This window comes from Anopheles coluzzii, chromosome 2, assembly GCF_943734685.1.
Source record: "Anopheles coluzzii chromosome 2, AcolN3, whole genome shotgun sequence".
NCBI classification, from domain to species: Eukaryota; Metazoa; Arthropoda; class Insecta; order Diptera; family Culicidae; genus Anopheles; species Anopheles coluzzii.
The window spans coordinates 21,046,082-21,069,599 of NC_064670.1; the positions used below are offsets into that span (position 1 = coordinate 21,046,082).

Consider the following 23,518-nt stretch of genomic DNA (forward strand, 5'->3'; position numbering starts at 1 on the left):
CGAACGTCAAACAGAAGCCGAATTTTTTCAAACAACAACGGCAAGTCCGCCATTCTGTCTGTTTCATCTTTGTTGCTGTAATTCGTGTTTTGTGTAAAGTGATTTCTGTGCCAAGTTTTGTAGAACGAGACACAAACGACACCAATCTAGCTCGGTACGCCCGCGAGCAGTAGTGTTCGGCATTTTCAAAAAGGGTAGTGTTATTTTCGTACTGTCGCAAAACCACCGTGCGCTTGTGAGGTGAAGCGGTTGTTTTACGCAAAGCATCCAATTTTCGTCTGCCGCCCGGTGGGTAGTGCTGCTGGCCGTTTCGTGAAAAGTGTGTGTGTGTTTCGACCCATCATCCACCGTCAGGGCACGCAAGATGAGCACCGGTGCACCGAAGCTCAGCACCTCGCTGGACGAAAGTCAGCTCAGCCAAGTGAAGGAATGCTTGGCCAGCTTCGCCGAACAAACGTGAGTAAACCATTTACAAAGGCACTGTTTATTACAAGAAGACGAATGTTTCCCTGCCCCTCGCGCAGTAGCCCTTCATTTCGCTCGATTACAATTGATCCTCAACGCGGTCAAGCATTGCATAGTTGGGCGAGACACGTTCCGCTTTGATGTCGTGCTTCGCCAACAGCTGATCGCACCGGGCACAGTGCAGATATTCGCTGACCGGTTCGGAGAAAAACCACGACAAACAGCACAGCGGCCAGCAGAAGAGAAAGCAGGAAGCGACCGTCGACGACCAGGTTGCTCCGGTTGCGTGCGACCGAACGATCGGTACCTGATGTGCGCCACAATCCGGGCAGCAGACGGGTCTGCCTCCCGGGCGCCAGCAGCTGAGCGATGTTTGGTACAGCACCGAGCGCTGTGACTCGAGCGAAACATGCAAGGGTCGTGTACTACGTTTCGGTGGAATAGTTTCTGCACCTTCCGAGCTGTTGCTCTTGCTGGAAGTATCGCTTGACGTTCCTGTTCCAACTCGCTCCCGGTGCAGTAGCTCTTCCGATTCGGAAATGCTTTCAGCAAACGACGCATCGCTGCCTTCTTCCAGCTCCGCCTTTTCTGCCGGCTGCGCTGGATGTGCTTTCGAGCGGTTGGAAGTGGTAACTGCCGTCGGTTTATGATTACCCATCTCCGAATGTTCGTTCCGCAGGTGTGCCAGCAGCTTGGCCGTGTCTTCACGCTGGCAATCGATTATCAATCCGCAGAAGACACACTTTACTCTCAAACTGCTCATCTCTTCCCCTAGCCGACGATAGCATTGACAGGTGTAGTGCGGGACGCCTGTGTAGCTATGTTTTGCTTTTTAAACTGAGCAACTCCTTTTTCGCTCAGTAGGCCGTGCTTGGCGATGGGAATTGTTGTTGAAAATTGGAAAAATCAGTTTCTTTTTTCATTTATTCTGTACATACAATTCAAGCTGGTTACAAAATGTGAGTGATTCGACCTTGTGAATTCAATTAAACAATACAACGGCTGTTCATCACATGTCCGCCACATGCGTAAAATGGTGTAGAAAATAGTCTAATCAGCGGCCAAGAAACTAGAAGAAGGAAAAACATCTGTTGTGCAAAGGAAACGCATTTCTAAAGGCGGCGAACTTCCTGTTTCCTTCTGCTACCTGGAACGGGGACCCAAACACAAAGCCTCAAGGATCCTTTTCCTTCGCCGCACTCGAGGCTTTTCCGTTCCATCTCCGAGAGCGCAGCAGCCCTATCGCCCTGAATCTCGCCCGGCAGCCGGCTGATAGATCGCAGGGCGCATCCGATTACCCACGTGCTAGTTATGCTGCCGGGGTCTCACTCTCTCACACACACAAACACAATCCAATCCGATCCAGCACATGGTTATCTGCTGCTTCACCGTCCTCCGCTTCATTTTCTCCAGCCCAAACCCAAATGTTTTGGGACTGTACCCGCTACGAAGGTATGCGTGTGTGTATGTGTGCGCGCCCTTTTTCCCTTCTCCCTTTGACACGCTCGATCACATCTGTTGCACATTTGAACCGCGTCATTGCACGCGCGCTGCCGTGCGTTTGCAGCGTACAGCCCTTGCGGGGCCCCTAAAAGACACAGCTCTTTCCCGCTGCACATTGAGCACCGTTTTTTTATGCTACGAGAGCATCATCTTTGCCGTCTTCGCATTGGTAAGAGAGAGTAGGAGCGGCATGTTCCCGTCGTGCTCTGTGCATCGTGCAAGCGGAGCAACAACGTGCATAGGTCACCGCACAGCGACGCCACAGGAACGGCGTTTGTTCCTTCCACGGGCGGTGTGTGTGTGTGGTAGTATTGGTGGTAGTGTTTCGTGCGGTAGTTCAGGGAGCGTCATCGAATTTGTCTCGCGCCCGTCTTCTCTCTTCTGGCACACACACGACCGTGCACACACACACGGTTTATCTATCCCGGTCATTCCAATACACGCACGCCATTCAAGACGACGGCGGCGGCAGCGATGCTGGCTCGTGCAAACGTCGTTTGCCCGTTGATTTTAGTATTCACGTGAAATCTCTGAAGTACGGATCGCGAGCGTGCGCGCGTAGTTGCGGGAACACGCGCTCAGTTTTACCCCGTGAACGCAACCCTACCTCCAGTGTGTCGTTGGACCCACGCTTTCGCATCATTTCGGTTCAATGTTCGGGTTGGTTGTGTTTGTAAAATTTCTAACGTATCGGTGCTGATCGGTTGCATTTATTACCGCGTTTTTTCGTTCCTTTCGGTGTGCTATTTTAGTGAAAAAGTATACATTTGTGGTGTTTTTGGTGGCGCTTTTCGGAAGTTCAATAACACACACAGAAAGGCGTTCGATGCGTTTCCGTTCTATGCTAAGTGAACACGGCAAGATGAAAATAACAAACGGTCATTGTTGTGGTCAATCAGGCGGAAATCTGTGTGTGTGCGGGACACGGACCGAATGAATGGGTGTGTTGGTGGTGGAGAAATGGGGGTTGTTGGTGGTTTTTTTGATTGTGAAATTAGATAACTTCCCCTTTTTTATCGTCGCTCCCTTAACTTGTCACTGTGAGAGAGAGAAAAAAAACTATGCTCCATGTGGTGTGTAGCGTAGTGTGCGTTGGACGATAATGTCCATAAATCATGGCCAACGCTGTGGTGTGCGAACACGCTTCTGTTGAATGCTCGCCCCACAGCCTCTTTAGAATCTTCTCCATCAAAGGGGTTTATTGTATTGTGGAGCAAAGGGTGGTCCGATTTCTTGAAAATGAATCAAATCAAAGACAGAACATAGTCCGTCCACAGTGCTTGAAAAATGAACAGCTTGTGTACGGCTGTTTACAAAAATCCCTAGTGTAAATTTAAGAAAGTGTAAAAACTCTCGCTAAAACCCAACGCCCGTCAAGCGCTTATCCAATTGTTGCCCCCTTTTTTGTGATTGCCCATGTGTTGGTGATGGAATTAGTACGTACGGAAAGAGGGTTGGTGGCCAAAGGGGAAGCGCAGCCAGGATGCTGGCGGCCTGCCTGCCTGATTGCTCTCGCGGAACGTCTTTCTTCGGGATGATGAAGAGTGAACAACAATATCTACTTATCTCTCTCTCTCTTTCTCTCACTTTGAAATCACCCCGCGGTCAGCATGCACCGATCATGCGCAGATCGTAGTAACCGTTGGGTGGGAAACCGTTTTCTCGTCCCCCGCAACGTGTCCCATGCATACATGACAGTATGGCCGTGTCTTTTCTTTTTGCTTCCCTCCGGATACGTCACCTCTTCCCCCTGCGGCAGCCTCTCGGCAGATGGACAGTAGTGTAGTGGACACGCGAAACTAATTAAAAAAAGTGTATTCTGGCACAATTATTACGACGCAGAAACAAGGGAAACGTGCTTAGTGTAAGCGTGTAGTGTTCGCTTCTCATTAAACTACCACACAGTGGCGATGTGAGCGATTGAAAAAGTTCAAAATTCATATAAAAATCATGCCTCAGTTTTGGATGAGGCGACCTACAATATGAACGCGTTGAACTGTAAACAAAAACACAGTCACAGTGTTGATTCTTCAATGTGTAGCAAATTTTATCTTTGCTTTCCCAAAACGGAACTGCTTGTTTGTGCAAATATCAAAGGAAAAACAGAGTTTGTGTGTGTGTGTGTGTGTGTTTGTGAAGTTGAGCAAATAAACTGATAAATACATCCTGTGCATTCGGCTATCTTAAGTTGCAGTTTCATCAAATTCGTCTACCCTCGTGGTCGCACAAACGCTAATGGATTAACGGTCCCCTCTTCGGATGTGTTCAGTCGCGTTATTATTCCCCACAAGTGCGTCGTAATTTGCATTCTGCTCTCGTCGTCGTGACGGTCGTGTCCACAAAGATAAAGAAACCTATCTGCAATAATCATCTGTGTCAGTGCGCCTGTATTGCTTATCTTTGGTCGAAGAAAGTGCTTGCTAAGATTGCAGATAAAGTGCCAATCGGCTGCAACTACACAACCTGCTGGTGGTAACGGACGGTGCGGTCTGATCAGATCACGGTCTCGTTCTCGAGCATGCCATGAGCGCGTAGCTAAAACGGGGTTCTGCCAAACAACGGTCGCAAACACACACACACACGCGTGCGGCGTGTTTATTGATGAGTCATCGATGGTTGGTGGTGAGCCGTTGAGAGCGCGGCTAGATTTGTATTTGCTCTTGCAGTAAATCCTATTCCTAAAGGCGAATCCCTTACCCGGTGCTGTACCCTTACCCTTAGCCCCTGCATATGCTGTACCTTTGCCTCCGATTAATCGCCCCATCGGTTTGTGTACGTGCTCGAAACGCATTTAGGACACAGGCACGACACAAAACCAATGCGATGCCGAAGAATAGGGACCATAAACCTTGGAGTTGGTATATATAATGGTGGCCGTGGGGGATGCTGGGGGAGTTTTGGTGCCAGAGTGCGGCGCATCGTGCTTTGTTGGTGGTCAAGGTTTTCCTTTCTATGGTGGAAAATGTGGAACAGTTTGTTGCGTGTGTGTGAGATTGGGGAGATGGTTTGAAGAACACGCCATAACAGATGACCCTCACATGAGGGGGGGAATGGACCATGTCCGGCAGTTTTGGAGCTCGGCGATCGTGCCGATAAGTTCTATTTTTGGTATGATGAGCTAACATTTTTGCACATCCAGACGTTTGGAAGGCAAGGAAGTATCGGGAGGTATTATAAATATTTAAGCGTTTATAATGGGTTGTGTTGTTGGAGTTGCTTGTTAAAAGAACATTGACAGATGCAACAATCTATTCCTATTCGCATGCATCATGCCTCCGGGTACTGCTCGGAGCTAACAACGCTCTAACTCTTTTCTATATTCCAAAGTGAGTCCTCTAAGATCCCTTATACGGTGCAAACGACCTACTGTACCGCACCCTTGGATGCACCGAGTCGTGGCAATTAATTTGCCGTGATTTAATTAGAACCTTCCTGAGAACGTACCAACGAAAACACCAACCCGGGCACGACGACGCGCGCCATTCGACGGATAAATGTACCGTTGCTGCTCGAGCTCAAAGGCACACTTCAACGTGCGATCCTCGTGCGATCTTCCGAACCAAAACCGTGGCGTATTTTCGGTGTGCGGTCCTGTTGGCTTTCCCTTTCGTGTGCCCGCGCCCGCTTACCTGCTACCCCGGTGACAGGAAACTACCTATCCAATGACACCGGCACGACGCCACACACGCATCACAGGCCCTCATCGTGGTGTGCTGCTGTCGTAAGAGTTTCCAGGGAAAAGTGAGAAAAATAAAACGCGAGATGCTTGGAGAGCTTCGGATCTTCAAATTCTCTGCTCCCACCCCCCTCCCCCCCTCTATATATGGAGGATATATATGGCCCACAAGTTGCTGGTGCTCAAGCACGTACTCACCAGCATCACATCAGGAAGAGACGAAAAAAATCACACAACCAATAACCCTCCGCCATCGTCAGCTAGGAAGAGCGAGAATGAGGTTTTGATCGACAGTGTGGGGCAGTTTTTTGAAGAAGAGGAAACAATCTTTTAAAAATAACAACGCCATACGGTGGTGGTGTGCTGCCGGTCGGCGCTTTTGGTACGCCTCCAAGCCGACCGGACCGGAGCGAACAAGAATGGAAGGGGAGAGGAGGCCCTGTCATATCGCCACCATGGTCGTCGTCGTTTGTTCGAGATGTTGCCTCACTTCCTGGGCCTGGCCTGCCTATCCACCAAAAGTGTGATCTATTGTGCGCTCCGAACGATCACCCCACCGGCACGATGTGGGAGTCCATCGACACCGTCCGTGTAGCAACGGATATATCGGCTCCGCTTGCAATGCCGGGAGACGGAAGAGTGTCTATGGGTTGCCTGCCGGAATGCCAATCACAACAAAGTATAAATTATACACACAACTGCTACATTCTGAGATGAAAGCCACCACGTGGGTAACGTCTCGCGTAGATCGTTGTTGATAGTTCCTGAAGAATTTAGATTAAATTGTCTCTAGCGAAGCGTCCCAAAGGAGCGCAACTGGTATCGGAAGAACTTCTCCCCCCGCTCGGGATGCAGTATTTCAAACCTCGCACGTCTCAGGGTTATATTTTCGGAACATTCTCCGGGTGGGAATTGCTTTAGCCTTCGTACACAGCTGCACCTTGGAAATATTGCACACCCGCGCGCGCTACGTTCCATAAAAGTTAATGTAAACACAGCAGCATGCTGATGATGATGATGATCATCTCCCTTCACTCGCTGGAAGCGATATTTATAGCACACCACAGCCCCCCTCCCCAGATCCGTTTCTAAACAAAAGCTGCCGCCTCCGGATCTATTATCAAAACATCAAAAACAAATTATCAGAGCCCAAAGCCGCCGCTGCACCAGAATGTCACTTTTGGGGTTTAGTTTGCCGTAAATCTGAAACCAAGGATTTGTTTTGGAACATCCTGCGTGGATGGATCTTCGCGCTACTTCTCTGTACACTTAAATCAAACTGTTCGTTCTCTCTTCTTTGGAAGAGGGTAGACGTCGTCACAGCTCACATATAGTGGCGATAAATTTGGATGATGCACTTAACATTTCTTTGCCATGTGCGTCGTCCGATCGTCTTCCATTTTCCCATGCAACTTCCACCCTCCAAACTCTGCCAGAATGCATCACGCGTTAGCGTAAAATTCGTAGCCGTTGAAAGATAAAACCTTCTCATCCATCCCAATCGTACGCGTGACGCGCGATCTTCACTCTAGATCACTCCCTTCTGGAATTTAGTGGGATTTGCACCTATCCGATAGTGAGTGTGTGTAGCGCGCGTGTTTGGTTGTTTCAATCTAACTCCTCTCCCGTGTGGAGTGGTCGTGGTGGTACACACGGTGACGACTTCTCAAGGAATCTCGAAGGAAAAGTAGTCCCCCACTCTCCCCATCCCCTGTATGTGCGTACCATTGAATCGAAAAACTCCACATTGAATGAGCTGTTTATTGCATTTTTCCAACGCACACGGTTTTACGGCTAACGCGATCACACAGCGATCTGTTCTGGTTACGACGCGAGTGTGGAAGTCTGTGCTGCGTGGACGCAAGATATTCGGTGCGAGATGTCTAAAATTAAATCATCACACAACTTCCTCTCCCGATCCTCCCCATGCCGTCAGTGCCGTGCCGGGTGTCTTTGAGTTTTTGGTAGTGCACGACGAGACATCTACCTTCACTGGTGCCGGTTGGTGTGTGTTCGCGCGCATCCACGACCTCACCTAGCATTGCGTAGCTTGCGTGTCGGGGTGTTGGGGTCTTGTACTATCATCCCCGGGTACTCCCCCCGGGGTTCCGATGGTCAGAATATACTACACTTGAAGTTAACGAGATCTTACAGTACCCCTTGCAGTACCGGGCGCGGAGAGGAACCTATGTCTCGTGTAGTCCTAAGTACACGCCACGGCAGTATCCATCGCTAACGTATCTTCCTCTCCATTACAGCAACAGGGGGAACAGTCACCAGCAAAGAACCGTCTTCAAGAAGATCGAGACACACACACACACACACACAGGCATGAAAAACTCTGTCGGTCTCTTTGAAGAAATTCTTGGCACAAACGACACGATCGCTCGAACACGTGTTGCGTAATCTATCATCCCCTGCGCACTCGGCCTGCCTGCTGGACTGCGTGGATCGCTGCACACGTGGCACGCTAATCTCGCGTGCGGATGCAAAATTGAATCGAAGTCACTGGAACACACGCCGGTGGACAGTTTTGTTTGATCAGACAGGCACACACACACACATCCACATGCACCTCACAGTAAGGTGTAGCATTCGATTGAATGCTAATTGTGTTGTTCGGCCGGACTGCTGCGCACCCAATGCCGTACTGCCAGGCCCCCCTCAAGTGTTACACTGCGTCAAGCTTTGCTGCTGCGCCCACTTCTGCGCATCGCGCACCCACGTGGGCCCACATTGAAGTTATTTCCACATTGAATTACGCCTCGCCTCACCTCGCTCGATATTGCTGTGCATTCATTGATCGTAGCGCTCCCCCTTGAAGAGCAACGACGTTTTATTACGGCCAACGTTATGGTCACACAGCGCTCGGATGAAGAGGAAACAAATATGCAAATAGTGTTGGAGCAGTATGTGCTGCGCGCAGTTAAGGAAATTAACAACAAAACAAACACACATACGTCTTTTACACACACTGGTGGTGCATGTGGTGCTAATCGAGTTCACGATAGAGGTGACAAAATTGGCAGTCGACGATCGCCCACGATCCTAATTGGAGTGGTTTTTGTTTTACATCTGCTGAATATTGGAGCATTAAATCAACCCATTAATCGCACACGTTTACCCCCTACCAAGGGCCAACCTACAAAGCACCGGTGCCATAGACACTTCTCGAAGGCGGATACTAACAACCCCCCCACCGGCACCCTGATCTGCTGTGCCAAAGGGAATAAATAGTTCAACACACAAGTATGTTTCAAAGTTCTCACGCCAACGTGTCGCCGTGCCGTGGCGTAGTTTTAAGCAATGCGTCGCGTCACGTTTTCAACTACGGCCAGGGTGTATAAGGGGTTGCGTGTGTGTGTGTGTTTTTTCGGGTGAGGAATTACCGCAAGTCGGTAGATAGGTCAGAGCCACTACTAGGTGTGTAGTGTCTGCCGAAAGGTATCACGGTAGCGACGAGAGTTCCCTTAATACCAAGACACGCCACCACGGCGCGGCAAACCTCGAAGAAGATCGCTCTCGTGCGAATGCTTGTAAACATTTCAACCGGTTTAGTTGTGTTATGTGCCGCTGTTTGTCTGCGCTGGTCAAAGCGAATGTACGATTTTCAATAAATTGCATTTTGTTTACTACAACCGAGATTCGAGACAGAGCAAATGCCCGGCGTGTGGTAGTGGCAGACCTGTCTAGACATTGAGTTGTACTAAAAACGGCGACAAGCCAATGCGTCTAGCGTCTGGCAGAGCATTCCAATTAGATTCTTATTGGATATCAATTTTATTGAATATTTAAGCACATTTTTTGCCGTTTATCGCGATTTTTAATGTGTTTCGTGTTAAATTGCATCCAAACTTAATCAATGATTGCACATCATACATATCGCGAGCAGGGTAATTTGTGTAATGCCGATATTTTGGGCCATATTTCGTTTTGGCAGTCGCCGGCAAAGTTGTTCAATTTGCTCGCACTGCATCACACTACTACCAGCAGCAGCAGCAGCAGCAACGTAACGGCTACTATTTTCGGACCATTGAAATGCCATAACCTTCAACGGGTCGGCATCGACCGATCGCCCGAAAGGCCACCGCCAAAGCAACAACAACAACAACAGCAAGCCCCGGAGCGCAGCAGCAAATCTGACTAATTGAATTCGGGATCAATAACTTCTCCATTTGGCGCGTGTGACTCGTGCAAGGTCGAATGGGAGGCGCGGAAGCAGCATTTAATCTGAATGTTGGATTACGGGCGAACCATTGGTACGACGCGGATTAGTTCCCGTTGGACACACACAGCGACACAGGGACAAATCTTTCGGCATTAAAAGCTAAATACGAATGTTTACGAATGTTAACCTCTCAAGCTTTCAAAGGGGATACATGAAAACACACCCATAGTGGAGCCAACATCGTAACCGACTGCTGGCTCGTCGGCCAGTCGGGTTGCCATGGCTTTGGTGCAACCTGTAAACAAATTCCACCGCACCGCCCGCACAGCGAGTGCGCTCATGGTGCGCGCGGACATCCTTCGACGGGACGGGGTCTGTAGGCTCTTCGTGCCAGTTAGTGTTCCTGCTGGCGACGACGAAGACCACAAAAACATACAGGTAACTCACCCGCTGCTATGATGACAGGGGCTCTCGGTGTGCCGCATTGAGATCCTTTGCGTACACCGTTTGTGACCCAGTTCTAACGCTTCCCGAACGGTATCGCCTGCTAGTCAACGGTACGACGGCGTGCTGGTTGGTGACTGTGTTGTACAACACAACCCCGAAGCAGCTTGATTTCTAACTCAAACTTCTTGTTATTTGTCTTGGCGTTTGAAGTTTTTTGCCGTGCGGTGGCATCAAGCAGAAGAGGAAACAGCGGGACAGCAGTATAGTGTAGTAGGTAGTACCAGTACCAGTCGTTGCAGTCGCTCGGGTTGAGTATGCCCCCGGCGGGGTCCAATGTTCAATCGACGCACCGAGAGCCAATGTACGCTTGGTGCAAACATTGAAACCCGAAAATAAACGACGGAATGGCGGTGGCGGCGTAGCTGTGGCGAGAACAGTACGGCCCCCTCCCCCCGAACAACACACAACAAAGGCGAAGGTAAAGCGTGTGAGTTTGAGACGGGAAATGATTCAATGTGTTTTCCACTGTGAAGGATTTTGTTTTTTCTTTTTCTGTGGCAACAAAGCAAAAAATTCGGTATAATTTCCAACGCTAAAAGTCGTTCATGAATGTATTAAAACAAAGCAACCTATGTGGTTTTGAGCGAATGTACGTGGTGTGGTGTGGGCCTGTAGGATGGGGTGTTATGGTTACCACTACCAAGGAGAACCGCTCCACTACGTCATCCACAAGAGTCGAGTTTGATTCCGTCGGAAAAAAAACACTAAAAACCATCCCTCCCGGTGAGTGTATGGGTCCAGTTCCTTCGCTCCTTTTCCCTTCAACGCCGGAAGCATTAGAAGGTCAGAAAATATGGATTGATTGCGCCGCACAAATGGATGCCTGGTGAGAACACACCAGGGGGGGCAGCAGCGCGTCTAGCAGAGTTCGTTGTGTTGAAAGATGCAACTGTGTTAAATCCATCATTATTATTCGCTGTTGTTGATTTTGGTGCTGCTATTTCCTCCGGCGGGAGTGAGTTAAAGTGCAGCAGCAGTAGTTACGGATTGTGTTTCGGTCCTGCAGCTAATTGATCGACACGTGTGTAATGTAAACACATTAAAGTTTTGGTAGGGATTTTCCTTTTGGCCTAATTTTTCTTTAGCAGCACTATCTCCGTACACCCGTTTGGTGGAAAACTCCCTGATACACGTCATACGTGCCCGCCGCGTAACATGTGTCTTTTGCCGTATTTCAACACGTGCAGAATATGTGCTCATTTTCGGTTCATTACTGACTAGCAACTGTAGTAGGCCTTGAATATCTCACTCTATCTCTCTCTGCCTCATTGTGTACTGGTCGCCGCTTCTGGCTTAGTTAAACATTTCGATGTTATTATAGTCCTGCGTGGTGCAACACCGAACAATGTTTTTTACGCGTTCCAAACACGCGGTTGCTTGTTGAGCCGTTGTCCCGGGGTAAAATGTGATGATGTTCGATGAAATCATCCATCGAGAGAAAAAGGGATGAGTGAAGGCAGGGATGGCGCTCTGATTTGTTGATTTGCGGTTCTGGTGCTGTTTTGATCTGTGCTGCTGCTGCTTTATTATACATGCATGCAAAACATGGTCACGATGACGACGACGGCGCAAGGGGCTGAGTTCGGTTGAGACAGAGCAGCAATTCACATCTCAGAAGGCGGTGGGAACATTGTGATGGTACAGAGGAGGAGGTTCTTTGGGTAGTGATCGCGAACAACAAACCGCGCGCGACTCTGGTTCACCGACTTGCTCCGACATATGGACGTTTGCACTTGGGGTGTGGGTTTCATCGTGTTCCTTGCACTGTCTAGAGACAAATTCTTTTTTTTTTTTGTATAATTTTGTATAATATTGCTTCATTTTATTAATGAAAGAGCGACGGGAGCTATATTGCTTTCCTACGGTGTTGTTTTTGGTTTTAATAGTTGTTTTGCGAGATCAACTGTATTTGGTTTTATTTTGCTGCCGTGTGTTTGCATTTCATTTCCGGCGCTGATGACAGCTGATCTGCAGGAAATAAACGATCGAGTTAGACGATCATCCGTCGGACTAGCTTGGATATTGGATTGAAATGTTTGTAAATCCACTGCATCCTGTCGTCAAATGTGATGAAAACGGTTTCTTTTGTATTTTTTTTCGAAAAAGAATTTCGTTAATGTTGGTAAAGTAAGAAATATGTTATTTTTCCTCAAAACTGTGTCTGCTCATTATTAAACGTCTATTAATTATCTAATCTCTATCAAACGTTACGAATGTATGTCGAGTTTCCTCTACAAGAAAAGCTATGATTTGTAGTGTCCGATGTCCACCCCTCACCACCCTTACACTGTTCGTTAATTAGATATTTATCATTAGGAAAAATAAATACCACCATCAACCCCCCCACGCGTCTCATTAAAAGTTGATGAGCGGTCGTCCACGTGCTACGTTAAGAAAATAATCGCCCACCAAGGTATCTCCACCACCAGGCGCCTCCACCACAAAACGCCCCAAGCGGGCGCACCCCATAATACGAAATGCGATCAGTGCGATCGCGTCACATCCGCATAGCGCGGTTCGGTTTAATTTCATTGAAAAACACACGTGCCATACATATGCTGATTTTTTAACGGTCTATTCTATTTATAGTTTCGTATAGTGTGTTGTTCTGCGTGTAACTGAAAAGTGTAAGGCGTGTGTGTATGTATGAGTGTGTGTGTAATATTGCAGTTCGCGCGGAATGAACAGCCAGCTTTGAAAACGATGAACGATGACTTCCACCGGTGCAGCAGTTAACACGTTTCCCAGGTACCACGGCACACGCACTGCCGCCGGATGGTGCCGAAAATGATCGTTAAAAACGGTTCGGTTTAGAAAGGGGAAGGCAACGACGTGTGGTCTGCTTCGCGGCTGCTAGCCGCTCCGCTGGGCCTGGTGTTGTGTGTGTTCGTGCAGCATTGTGTTTAGGTGAACAGCTCCGCAGGTGCATTACAGACACTGTTATTGCACGGCTTGGCTTGCCGATGCTGTTGTGTGTGCCTGTGATTGGTTTAGAAGATCTGCAGGGAGCAGAGAAAGCCGGAGCTTCCGGAAAAGCAAATTCAAACTTGTGTTTAGAGGTGCCCACTTCCCGAAGGGGTATCATTTTTTATGTGCCAAAGAAAAGTGTCCAGAAACCAAAGCGCGCGAGCACAAGCAGGTGCCCAACGGTGGGAGGAAGAGTAAAACGAAAACAAACCCCCCGAGTGTGATAGAGTGATAGAGCAGCGCGATGTCTGGAATATTCAAATACACGCCCAACCGGACGGCAGCTTCCACGCCGAACCGACGATCAGCGTTCGGCACTGGATTCGGGTAAGAGAAGGTGGCGGGGAGTGTGATCATCATCGCCGAACGAAGCCAGTTATGATGACGGACGGGGCAGCATGGCTGGAAATTGACCTAAAACTAGCGAATGTGAATGGTTTTGGGTAGTCGATGGGGGGAAATCTTTCAGTTGCATTAGCTCTTAAAATTCTTCCCTTTTTATGTGGCGCACATGTGGATCTTTGCCACCATACCACTTAAGATAACGGAAAAGGGCCTAAGCGCTAAAGCTTCGTACGAAAAACGCTCGTACGCACCAAAACAGAACCAAAAATTGCTCAACCAAAAACCTAAAACACCGGCTCCGATAAGCGTGTTAAGTAGACGAATGAATGAATGCAGTGGTTCTGCCGAGCAGGTCCCAAGCATTATTGCGGAATCTTTGCAGCACTCATGTTCTTAAGGCACGCACTTTTACTATCGTTTAATGGGAGAAGCGTGTTTAGGAAATAGGAACACTTCCCAAACTAATGCTAAATGTATGAGGGTCACTAAAGCCGAAGTCGAGCAGTTAAGTGAGGGCTCAGGGTTCAGGGAACGACTAGCATCACTTAGCTTAGCACGTTTATTGGGCATATGTTTGTGTGTTTCCCTTGGCATTAATAGCGAAATGGAATTAGTTCTAATCAAATGTAAATATTGCCCTACGTACTGAAGCAAGAACAATGCGACCTTTGAGCGATTATTGATCGCAAAAGCCGTGATAGAGGAGAATAGAAACATCAAAGTTGAAATTACTTTTGATTGTTTTTAAGGAACGATTAAATTGGCTCCTTTAAATTTCAGTAACACAACTCTATCATAGCTCTATCATAGCTCTACGAATGCTACCGCTAACGCGAACCATTCGTGCCGCTGGACGCCACGTGTCCCATCCAAAGTTCGTAAAGGCTCCTAATTGACTCAATTGGCCGTGCTTTATGTGGTGCAGTTGTGTGCTGATGAAATCATATTGTCAAATGATAAACGATCGTGTACGGCGTACCCCGATTTCTGTAGAAAAAAAGAGAGAACGAGGAAGAGGCAACAGAGAGCAATGCATCATCAAAATGGCACAGTCAACGCTGTAAGATTTGCCGGCTCGGTTTCTCCCATCAATGCGCCAACTTCAATGATCGTGGACGGTAATGATTAGTATATCAAACATCCGGCCCAGCCTGTCCTTCTGAGCCGACGACATTGAAAAGTGCAACGGCCGGGACTGCCTGCTCTAATGATGCATCCTAATGAATACGGCCATGCGTGACAGACAGGGAAGTTTGCGGTATACAATTAGCGCCTCACTTTTGGCTCAATTCAAACCAGCTAGAGAGGATAGGAAATGGTAGTTGTATGTGAGAGTGATGATAAAAATGTTCCTATTGCTCTGTGCTGGTAATCTTAATTAGGTTCAAGAGTATAGCACACAACGGCCGCGTCAGCAGCAGCATCATCATCATCAACTCTCAAACACACACCACACACCCGTCTGGCGGGTCGGCATGTAGGTCATCTGTGTGTTCCGTTTATTGGCCCGGCAGGCAGCAGGCAGTGTTGTTTATCTTAACGCTGGTCCCATTGGCCAGTGGAATGATTATAACCCACAGGAACAAGCACGAACGTACCCCCGGCCCAAGTGTTATAAAGTGATGCAATTTTGTAGTTTAAACACCACCCACCACCCTAGGAGGAGCAGTCTGAGTCAGTCAGTCGGTCGGTCGGTCATCATACGCGAGAGTCACCTTCGGGTGGGCCGTGTGGGTGCGTGATGGAAATGGAATTGGCCAATCAAATGGGGGGGGGGGGGGGGGGGGGGGGAGAGCACAATCATTATATGTAGCTCCAAATATTTTTAAAGGTAGAAATAGATCGTTTCCGATCCAACACTCCCAATCGTATGCGTTGCCTGCTCCTCGCTATAACACAATCATTTACGGCCGGTTGAAGAGACGAATGATTCTGTGGTAGCATTATAGAAGCATATGTATGTTTGTGCTACACCCACTCAGGCTGTCTGCGGCTGCACTCAATGGATCAAGACGAACGATCGCTAGCATCAATCAGACCATAAAAATGTGGATCTGTTTTTTTTTTGTTTTAATGTTGTTCCACACCGTGGGCAGGAAACAATTGATTTGATACAGGGAGACACCCCGTCTTGACCTGAGAGGGCGTATAAATCTTTTCCAATCGGTGTTACTAACCTCCCCTATACGTACGTGACGACGTGATCGTGTCAAATAGATTGGTTTGGCAGCTCTCCGGTGGGTGTGTTTGTAGGAAGCTGAAAAAGAAGAGATTTATTTAGTAGCACAATCGTTTTTTAATCTTCAGAATAAGCCTAATTTTTCACAGATTTTGGAAAACATTGATTATGACACTACCATTATGCCACCGTCGGTATTAACGTTCTAAATTTATTTTTCCTTTTTTTGTGTTTCTTTCTACTGCAGCAGTCCCGGCGTACACCAGGATGCCACCATGGACAACTCATGTAAGTAGTGTTGATTTCAAAACCTTTGTCAAACCCACTTGATGACAGCTCGTTACGTTCGAATCAAAAAAGTTTGGAATGCACTGTGAACACCGTTTAAGTAGGCAGTGCATTTTTGCTAGCAGTACCACACTGCTGTTTACTATGGAAAAAGTTGCTACACCGAACTCACGGATACTACCAGCATGGCAGGGGCCAAACGAAAATTGGACTGGATCTCTAGTGAATGCACGCCTTTGCGACAACGAGAAGATAAATCGAACCTCGCTTCAGACAATGTTAACCGACATCAACTGATTGGTGTGTTTCTGTTTGCAGTTTACAATGGTTTTGGATGCGACGGCATCTTCGTCCAGTGAAGCAATATTCACCCCCTTTCGTTCAATGTGTACTTGATTGGGTAGCACTGTAATGCGTAACGTTTTTTTTTCTCTCTCGCTCTTCATTCAACAGATGCGATGGGATTCCGTTCGCCCTCGATAAACGCCCTGACCGGTCACGGTTCGCCGGTTCAGGTGCGCTCGCTGCGCGACAACGAGGAGGAAATTTCCACCCTGCGCAAGGAAAACTTCAATCTGAAGCTACGCATTTACTTCCTCGAGCAGAAGGCGGGCATCTGCACCGACAATGACACGCCCGGCGGACTGGGTGTAACCTCATCGTCCGCGTCCAACACGTCGTGCGATGGGAACTATCTGAAACAGAACATCGATCTTAAGGTATGTTCGCGGGATGCCATTTTCCATGCATGAGTGATTGTTGTAACGCACCATTAACCTTTTCGGGTTTTTTTTTTTATTTTTCGCAGGTCGAGGTAGAATCGTTACGGCAGGATCTGCAAAGCAAGCATGATCTGCTGTGCCAGGCCGTCAAGGCGATGGAAGTGCTGGAGGAAAGCCACAAGAAGGCGGAGGAACGGCACCGCGAGCTGGTGAACGATCTGAACCATCGCATCGAGAACCATCAGGCCGAGATTCGGTCGCTGGAGCTGATGGCGGGCGAGCTGCAGAAGCAGCACCGTGAGCTGCAGCTGTCCACCAGCTTGCGGGGCGATCCGGAGCTACAGCAGCAGCAGGAGCAGCACGCGGCCGAAGAGGGAAAGGAGGGCATGACGACGCGGGACAATGTCGGCGAAAGCTTGCTCGACTTTCTGGACGCGGTGCAGCAGCACAGCGAGCTGAGCGTGCAGGAGAAGCTGAAGGTGCTGGAGATGGAGAACGCCGTCCGGCAGTGCCAGGAGCGTAACGAGCAGCTCACCCGCCAGGTGGAACAGCTGCAGGCCATCATCGAGGAGAAGGCGAGCAAGATCAGCCAGCTGGAGATGGAGCTGGGCGAGCTGCGGTTCGAGAATGCGGAGCTGCGGGAGGAAAGCGAAAAGCCACAAAGCAACATTGAGGTAAGTCGTGGGGGTCGTCTGAGCTAATGGATTAATTGTTTATTCGTTTCTATACTTCGTTTTTCAATGGTTTGTTGCTTCATGAGTTTGAGTAGTTGGAATTGAAAGAACAATTTAAATAGAGCCTTTCTTACCAACACTTTTCCTAAGGAATCTGCCCGCATCGAACGTTCGTCAAGCTTCTTAGAGAGGCGAAAGGATCGCTCGATCAAGTTCTTGTTCGAACAAGAAGTGGCACAAACTTCAACCTCAATGCATTTAGTGCAGCTCGAACAGCACGATAGTAGCTGTGTTCGGTGTTTTACTGTCGAATCAGTTAGCTCAACAAACGGTCCAGCAGAAGGCCCCGGCGAAAGCGAGCTCAATCTGCCGGACGTTTGCCTTCCGTGTGACGAGCTGCAGAGCTACTGTCCTCCTCCCCGTCCTCCATCGGACGCAGGTAGGAGGACGAAGTTCACGAAATCTGGCACCGCTGCCGCCCCACTGCTCTGCCGTCGCGTCATTAACGAATGGGCAAATCAATACTTTATCATCGAACCACGGCTCGGGCAGGAAGGGGAAGCATCTTCCTGTTGGATGGAAACTGCTCACTCTACTCTGCCACACCAGTGGCCCCACATTGTACAGTGGTGTCTGCAGAAGCTGAACCTTTCCAGCAGTTTAGTTCGGTCGGAGCTGTGAAGCGATGCAATCAATTTCTATGCCTAAATTTAAAGTCTAAATTGGCAATTGGAATGCGATTTTCTGAATAGGATTTTGAAATATAAGACAATGTTTACCGAATTTGCACCATTTTCTACCATTTTTATCATTTTTTTTTGTCTGTTTTTTGTGTTTCTTCCACAGATTGATCGACTTAAGAAGCAAAACTTTGATATTCGGGCCGAGCTGGCGGAGAAGCTGTGCGTGCTCGACGACACCGAGACGAAGCTAAAGGAGAAAACGCTCGAGTGCACCAAGACCTGCAAAATGGTGGAAAAGTTGATCAAAACCATCACCGAGCAGGACAAGGAGCTGGAGAAGCTGAAGCGAAACTCGGTAAGACACAAGCGAGCGAGCGCGTGTGACGTTAATCCATTTATTTATTCCGTCATGTTCTATTTATGTTGATCTTTCCGTTCATTTCCTTCCTTTTTTGTGTTTTTGTTTTTTTTTTTTACTACAAAATGACGGGATAAAAACATGAAAAAAGCCGATAGAAGCGAACGCCGGTGGTCGCGAGCCGCCGATCCGAAAGGTATTTTCTCTTTAAACGCTTTTGGACCGTTTTTTTCTAGCTCTGCAGCAGCACGCACCCATTAATTTTTATTGCGCTCGCACCAACAAAGAAGAAAGCGGGAAGGGACAGAACGTTCTTTAATATGTAGCTCTCTTTTGTACATTAATTGCATTGCATTTTTAAACAGTCGGCAAGCGTTCGCGGTGGAAAGCCTAGTCCAAATCCGGCTAGTCGCCGTTAAATCATCCCTCTCGTGGCATTCAAGAGGATGATGATGGGGCGTTTTAACACCGGTGTCCCGACGAGATTTACATATACATGCTCCTTCTTTTATTAACGATTTTAGCCAAACGTGCTGAAGTTGTTTGACAAAATGCGTTTAATATATTAATTGACTGTGAGTAATATTTATTAGAAGCAAACTTTGTGTGTCGGTGATGGAGCTGAATCCGGGCCTGGGCGCTTCCGGTGTAAATATTGGATCATGTGATAGTGATTTAACAACCCACAAACACACACACACGTACACGATCACGCGTATGAAGCTTTGCACCATCCATATAAACAGCAGTGTGCTGTGCACGTGTTTTGTTTAATAAAAACAATTTTGTGTTTCATTTTTCACCAACACTGCTTTCCCCATTCTAATTGACTTTTTTTCGTGACGATCCTTTTGCAGAACATTTCACTTCACTCCGAGCACGGCATGAACGGTGGTGCAACGGGCGCCCTGGCTGGTGTGGCCGCGCTGGCTGTGCCCGAAATCGTGGACCAGGACCGCAAACCGGTCAGCCAGGCCGAGTACGACGCGCTGGTGCAGCGGGCGAAGCTGCTGCAGCAGAAGAACGACACGCTGATCCACAAGCTGTGCGGCAACGGTGGGGCGGGCGACCATCGGAACGATCGCAACATCATCATCAAGCAGCTGAACGACGAGCTGATCAAGGCGCGCGAAGAGGCGGAAAAGGCCCAGAAGTGGCGCAAAGAGTACGCGGACCTGTGCGCGATCTCGACGCACCGGCTCGAGGAGCTGGCCGGCTTTCTCGATTCGCTGCTGCGGAACAAGGAGCTGATCGGGTCGCTGTCGACGGACAGCCGGAAGGCAATCCGCAACGCGGTCGATCGCAGCCTGGATTTGTCGCGCAGCCTCAACATGTCGATCTCGGTGACGGGGCTTTCGCTGATCGGCACCAACAACAACAGTCTGGCGCAGCTGAGCTGCCTGTCGGGCTATCTGGATCAGTCGGCCGTCCTGGAGCATGGCGAGCACAGCAGTGCCGGCGACGATGTGGACGACGAGCACGATAAGGAAAACCGCGCGTCGAACGTGAAAGGACAGACCATTCAGACCGGCGGTCATGGTGCGCTGTTTGGGGGGCTGAACCAAACGAAGCAGATGATCGAAACGTTGCGCGCAGAGAACAAAGCATTGCGGGGCGAGCTGATGGAGCAGCAGCAGCTGCAGCAGCAGCAGCATCAACAGCGAACTCGGCGCCGCGAAAGCAAGGAGCGCAAGTCCGTCCCCATCGAGCCGATTTCCGACTCGGAAGCGTGGTCCGAACCGGATCGGGGCGTTTCGCTCGCACGCATCGGGCTCGAGGACAGCTCTTCGGCTTTGCTGCGGCAAAAGAACGGTCCAGCCGGCGGTCCGACGGCGTCACTAAGCTCGCCAACGTCGGGCGCTGCTGCGCTGGAACTGAGCTCCACCTCAGACAACGAACCCGGATTGTTGGCTGCTGCCGGTCTTTCCTCGCAGCGGAAAAGCGCAACCGTGGCTGAAATGAAACAGCTGCAGGAGACGGTCGCATCGCTCAGCAAAGAGCTGCAGGACAAGAACGGAACGCTGCTGACCGTACAGAGCCAGCTGGTCGATCTGGACAGTGAGCTGCAGCGGGAGCGAATCCGGGCCGCCAAAGCGCAAACGGAAGCGACCGAAACGCGCCAACTGTCCGAACGGTGGGAACGGGACGCCGCGGTGCACAGGGAACAGGCTGAACAGGCCGCCCAACGGCTGGCGGCGCTCGAGGGCGACATTCGGCAGCGCGATGCGCTGATCGAGAAGCTGCGCAAGGAGCGCGAACAGGCGGCGGTCGATCTGCGCGTGGCCATGATGAAGCTGGAAACGATGCAGTCCGAGTACGGCGAGCTGCAGCAGCGGCACCGGCGCGAACTGGACGCCATGCTGGCGAAGGAGCAGCAGCAGCTGGAGGAGCTGCGCCAGAGCCTCACCGAATCATTCCGCAACGAGCTGCAGCTGAAGCAGCAATCGTTCGACACGGCCCTGGCCCAGAACTACATCTCCAAAAACATCCACCAGGAGAAGGTGCGCGAGCTGAACGAGCTGCACTACCGGCTGGAGGATGCGCACAACGACCTGTCCGCGATGGCCGAGGCGGAGGAGCAGCTGCGCCGCCAGCTGGCCGACTGCGAGCGCAGCGCGGCGGCGATGAAGAAGAGCCTCGACGAGGCGACGCTGCAAGCGTCCAAGGCAGCGATCGAGCGGACGAAGGCGCTGAACGAGAAGCGCCAGCTCGAGACCGAGCTCGGCTTCGCGCACGACGAGCTGGAGCAGCTGAAGGTGGAGAAGAACGCACTGAACGAGCAGCTGCAGACCATCATTCGGACGCAGCAGCAGCAGCAGCATCCACGCAGTCCACGTGGTTCCGGCGGCGGCAACCAATCAGCGTCCGGAACGGACGAAGAAATTACGCCCGGTGTACGGCGACAGCTCGAGAACTCATCGCCCGATCTCGGCATCGAGAGTGATCCCGGCCGGCTCTCGAACGTGGAGCTCAAGTTTGCGACCTCGCCGCAGCAGCGTCCCCTTCTCAAAACGCTGGAACTGACGAAATCCATGTCCAACTTGCTATTGAATCCGAACCAGGAAGGTAAGTGTTGTTTGTCGCCTATCTTCGACCCATTTCCGTTCCTCCGTCGTACCTCGCAGAAAACTAATTATTTTCGTCATTATTTTCGCTTCAGTCAAACCGGAGAGCAGTGGAGAATCGTCCAAGGGGGCGGCTGGCGGCGAACAGCAGGAAGGTGGTGGGGTCGATAAGACGACGGTGATCCATCACGACTGTGCCAAGATCGAGGTCGACTACAGGGATCTGATGCATCGGTACAACAAAACGCGCCACTATCTGGCCGTTGCGTACGACAAAATCAAATCCTCCAACAAGGTGAAGAAGCAGCTGGAGATTGAGGTGAAGCAGCAGATCCACAAGACGAACGTCGTGCTGAAGACGGTGCAGCGCAATCTGGATTCGGGCAACGATGGCGCTGGTGAGCATTGAGCTTTGAGTAGAGAGGCAGGCAGGCAGGCAGGCAGGGCCACAACAAACACCAATGCAACGGTTTTTTTTTTTTTTGTAACAAACAGTGGGAGTGTTTTCATTTAATTTTGTATATATATGTGAGTGTGTATAATGTCAGAAAGAGAGCAATGAGTGCGCGAGGTGAAAGCAAAAAACCACAATGGTGTATACACTGACAACACATCAGAGTAGGCGGACTGAACACAGCCGGGAGAGGGAAAAAGCTCATTCCAGATTCCATTTCCGTTGCGATTCAGTCTAATCGGGTGTGTGTTAGACCGTTGTATACATTTTTAAACCGCTGTGTAAAAGGGAACCCCCTCCAAGGACTGTTTAAAGGAAAGTGTTTGAATTTGCAGACAATTGTGTACATATATATATATGAGGACAGAGGTGTGCGAGGTAAAAGGCTGTAGCGAGGGCGTGTGTGAAAGATCAGTTGAAAAATAGGAAAGAAAAAAGGATTTATTGCGGTTTAGGAGGAGCTTCGATTGTCAGAGAATTGCGTCAGCAGCAGCAGCAGCAAGAGCGACGAGCGTGTTTGTAACGTACTGTAAAACGTGTTTGGGAGAATGTGAACCTGCTGGAATGTGAGACTAACTTATTTGCGTACTGTTATTTGATAATGTGTGTATTTGTGAGGACGACGACATGATTGGTCCGATCTGTAAATCGAGACACGGTATTAGACAAAAAAGGAGGACAAGAAGGCGGAGGTGACAAAATAAATCCAATAATATTGTTTGATAATAGAAGCTGAGTACCTACCGTTGTTTGTTGTCAACGCCTACTGTCGGTAGAAGAATAATCTTGTACTGAAGGTACTGAACAGACTGAGCGATGTGCTTTTTGGAGCGAACCCACGACTCCCGATTCCGTCTCCGGCAAAATCCGAACCACTAATTCCGCCCGGAGTCGTTCGGAGTCTTCCGGAGTCTTTCAGAGTCGTCCGAAGTCACCCAGGCTGGTTCGGAGTCGGAGTAGACCGGAGTCGTCCGGAATCGTTCTGAGCCGTCTGGAGTCGCCCGGCATCGTTTGAAGTCGTCTAGAGTCGGAGTCGACCGGAATCGGAGTCATTTGCAGTTGTTAGGCGGCGATCGGAATCGACAGGAGCCGTCCGGTACAATGTGCTTGTGACCAGGCATTACATTTTGTTGTATTTTTTTGTCTTTTACTTTGTGCGTGAACTTCATTGTCTCGAAAGTCAACTCCGGCTGACTTCGGAAGTCTGCGACTCCAACCGATTCCGGACGACTCCGAATGACTCCGACTTCGGACGACTGCAGAAGCCTTCCGGACGTCTCTGGACGACTTCGAACTAACTCCTGAAGACTCCGGATAACTCCTACTCCCAACGACTCCGGATAATGCAGGGCGGATCTATCTTCTGGAGACGATTCCCAAAAAATCGAGATCGGATCGGAGCCGACTCCGGATTTTTGTCAACTTTACCCATCACTAGAACAGCTTTACGGCTAGTTCGGTGTC

The 23,518-nt window shown here is 49.5% G+C and overlaps 2 protein-coding genes across 10 annotated transcripts; one reads left to right on the forward strand and one right to left on the reverse strand.

Moving 5' to 3' along the window:
- The first annotated feature begins 39 nt into the window (after positions 1–39).
- LOC120948287 (centrosomin) lies at positions 40–22,785 on the forward strand. Of its 9 annotated transcripts, none has more exons than XM_049605301.1 (9): positions 2,488–2,628; positions 12,909–13,613; positions 16,061–16,098; positions 16,552–16,817; positions 16,907–17,494; positions 18,341–18,532; positions 18,687–18,731; positions 19,393–21,601; positions 21,696–22,785. In XM_049605301.1, the coding sequence occupies exons 2-9, from the start codon at positions 13,531–13,533 to the stop codon at positions 22,007–22,009; spliced, it is 3,735 nt and encodes a 1,244-aa protein (XP_049461258.1). In that variant the 5' UTR covers positions 2,488–2,628; positions 12,909–13,530; the 3' UTR covers positions 22,010–22,785. The 9 variants fall into 9 exon arrangements, with proteins under 9 accessions (XP_040220377.2, XP_040220378.2, XP_040220386.2 ...); XM_040364449.2 differs by having other exon boundaries at positions 2,489–2,628; positions 16,058–16,098; XM_040364448.2 differs by lacking the exon at positions 2,488–2,628 and adding an exon at positions 2,640–2,706 and having other exon boundaries at positions 16,058–16,098.
- LOC120948289 (uncharacterized) lies at positions 493–2,227 on the reverse strand. The gene has a single exon (XM_040364456.2). The coding sequence runs from the start codon at positions 1,226–1,228 to the stop codon at positions 545–547; it is 684 nt and encodes a 227-aa protein (XP_040220390.2). The 5' UTR covers positions 1,229–2,227; the 3' UTR covers positions 493–544.
- Positions 22,786–23,518: the final 733 nt, after the last annotated feature.

Coding starts and splice junctions, on each gene's coding strand:
- LOC120948287 (XM_040364443.2), top strand. CDS start 365: ATGAGCACCGGTGCACCGAAGCTCAGCACCTCGCTGGACGAAAGTCAG. Junction 16,099..16,551: donor TGCCACCATGGACAACTCAT/GTAAGTAGTGTT, acceptor TTCATTCAACAG/ATGCGATGGGATTCCGTTCG. Junction 16,818..16,906: donor AACAGAACATCGATCTTAAG/GTATGTTCGCGG, acceptor TATTTTTCGCAG/GTCGAGGTAGAATCGTTACG.
- LOC120948289 (XM_040364456.2), bottom strand. CDS start 1,228: ATGAGCAGTTTGAGAGTAAAGTGTGTCTTCTGCGGATTGATAATCGAT.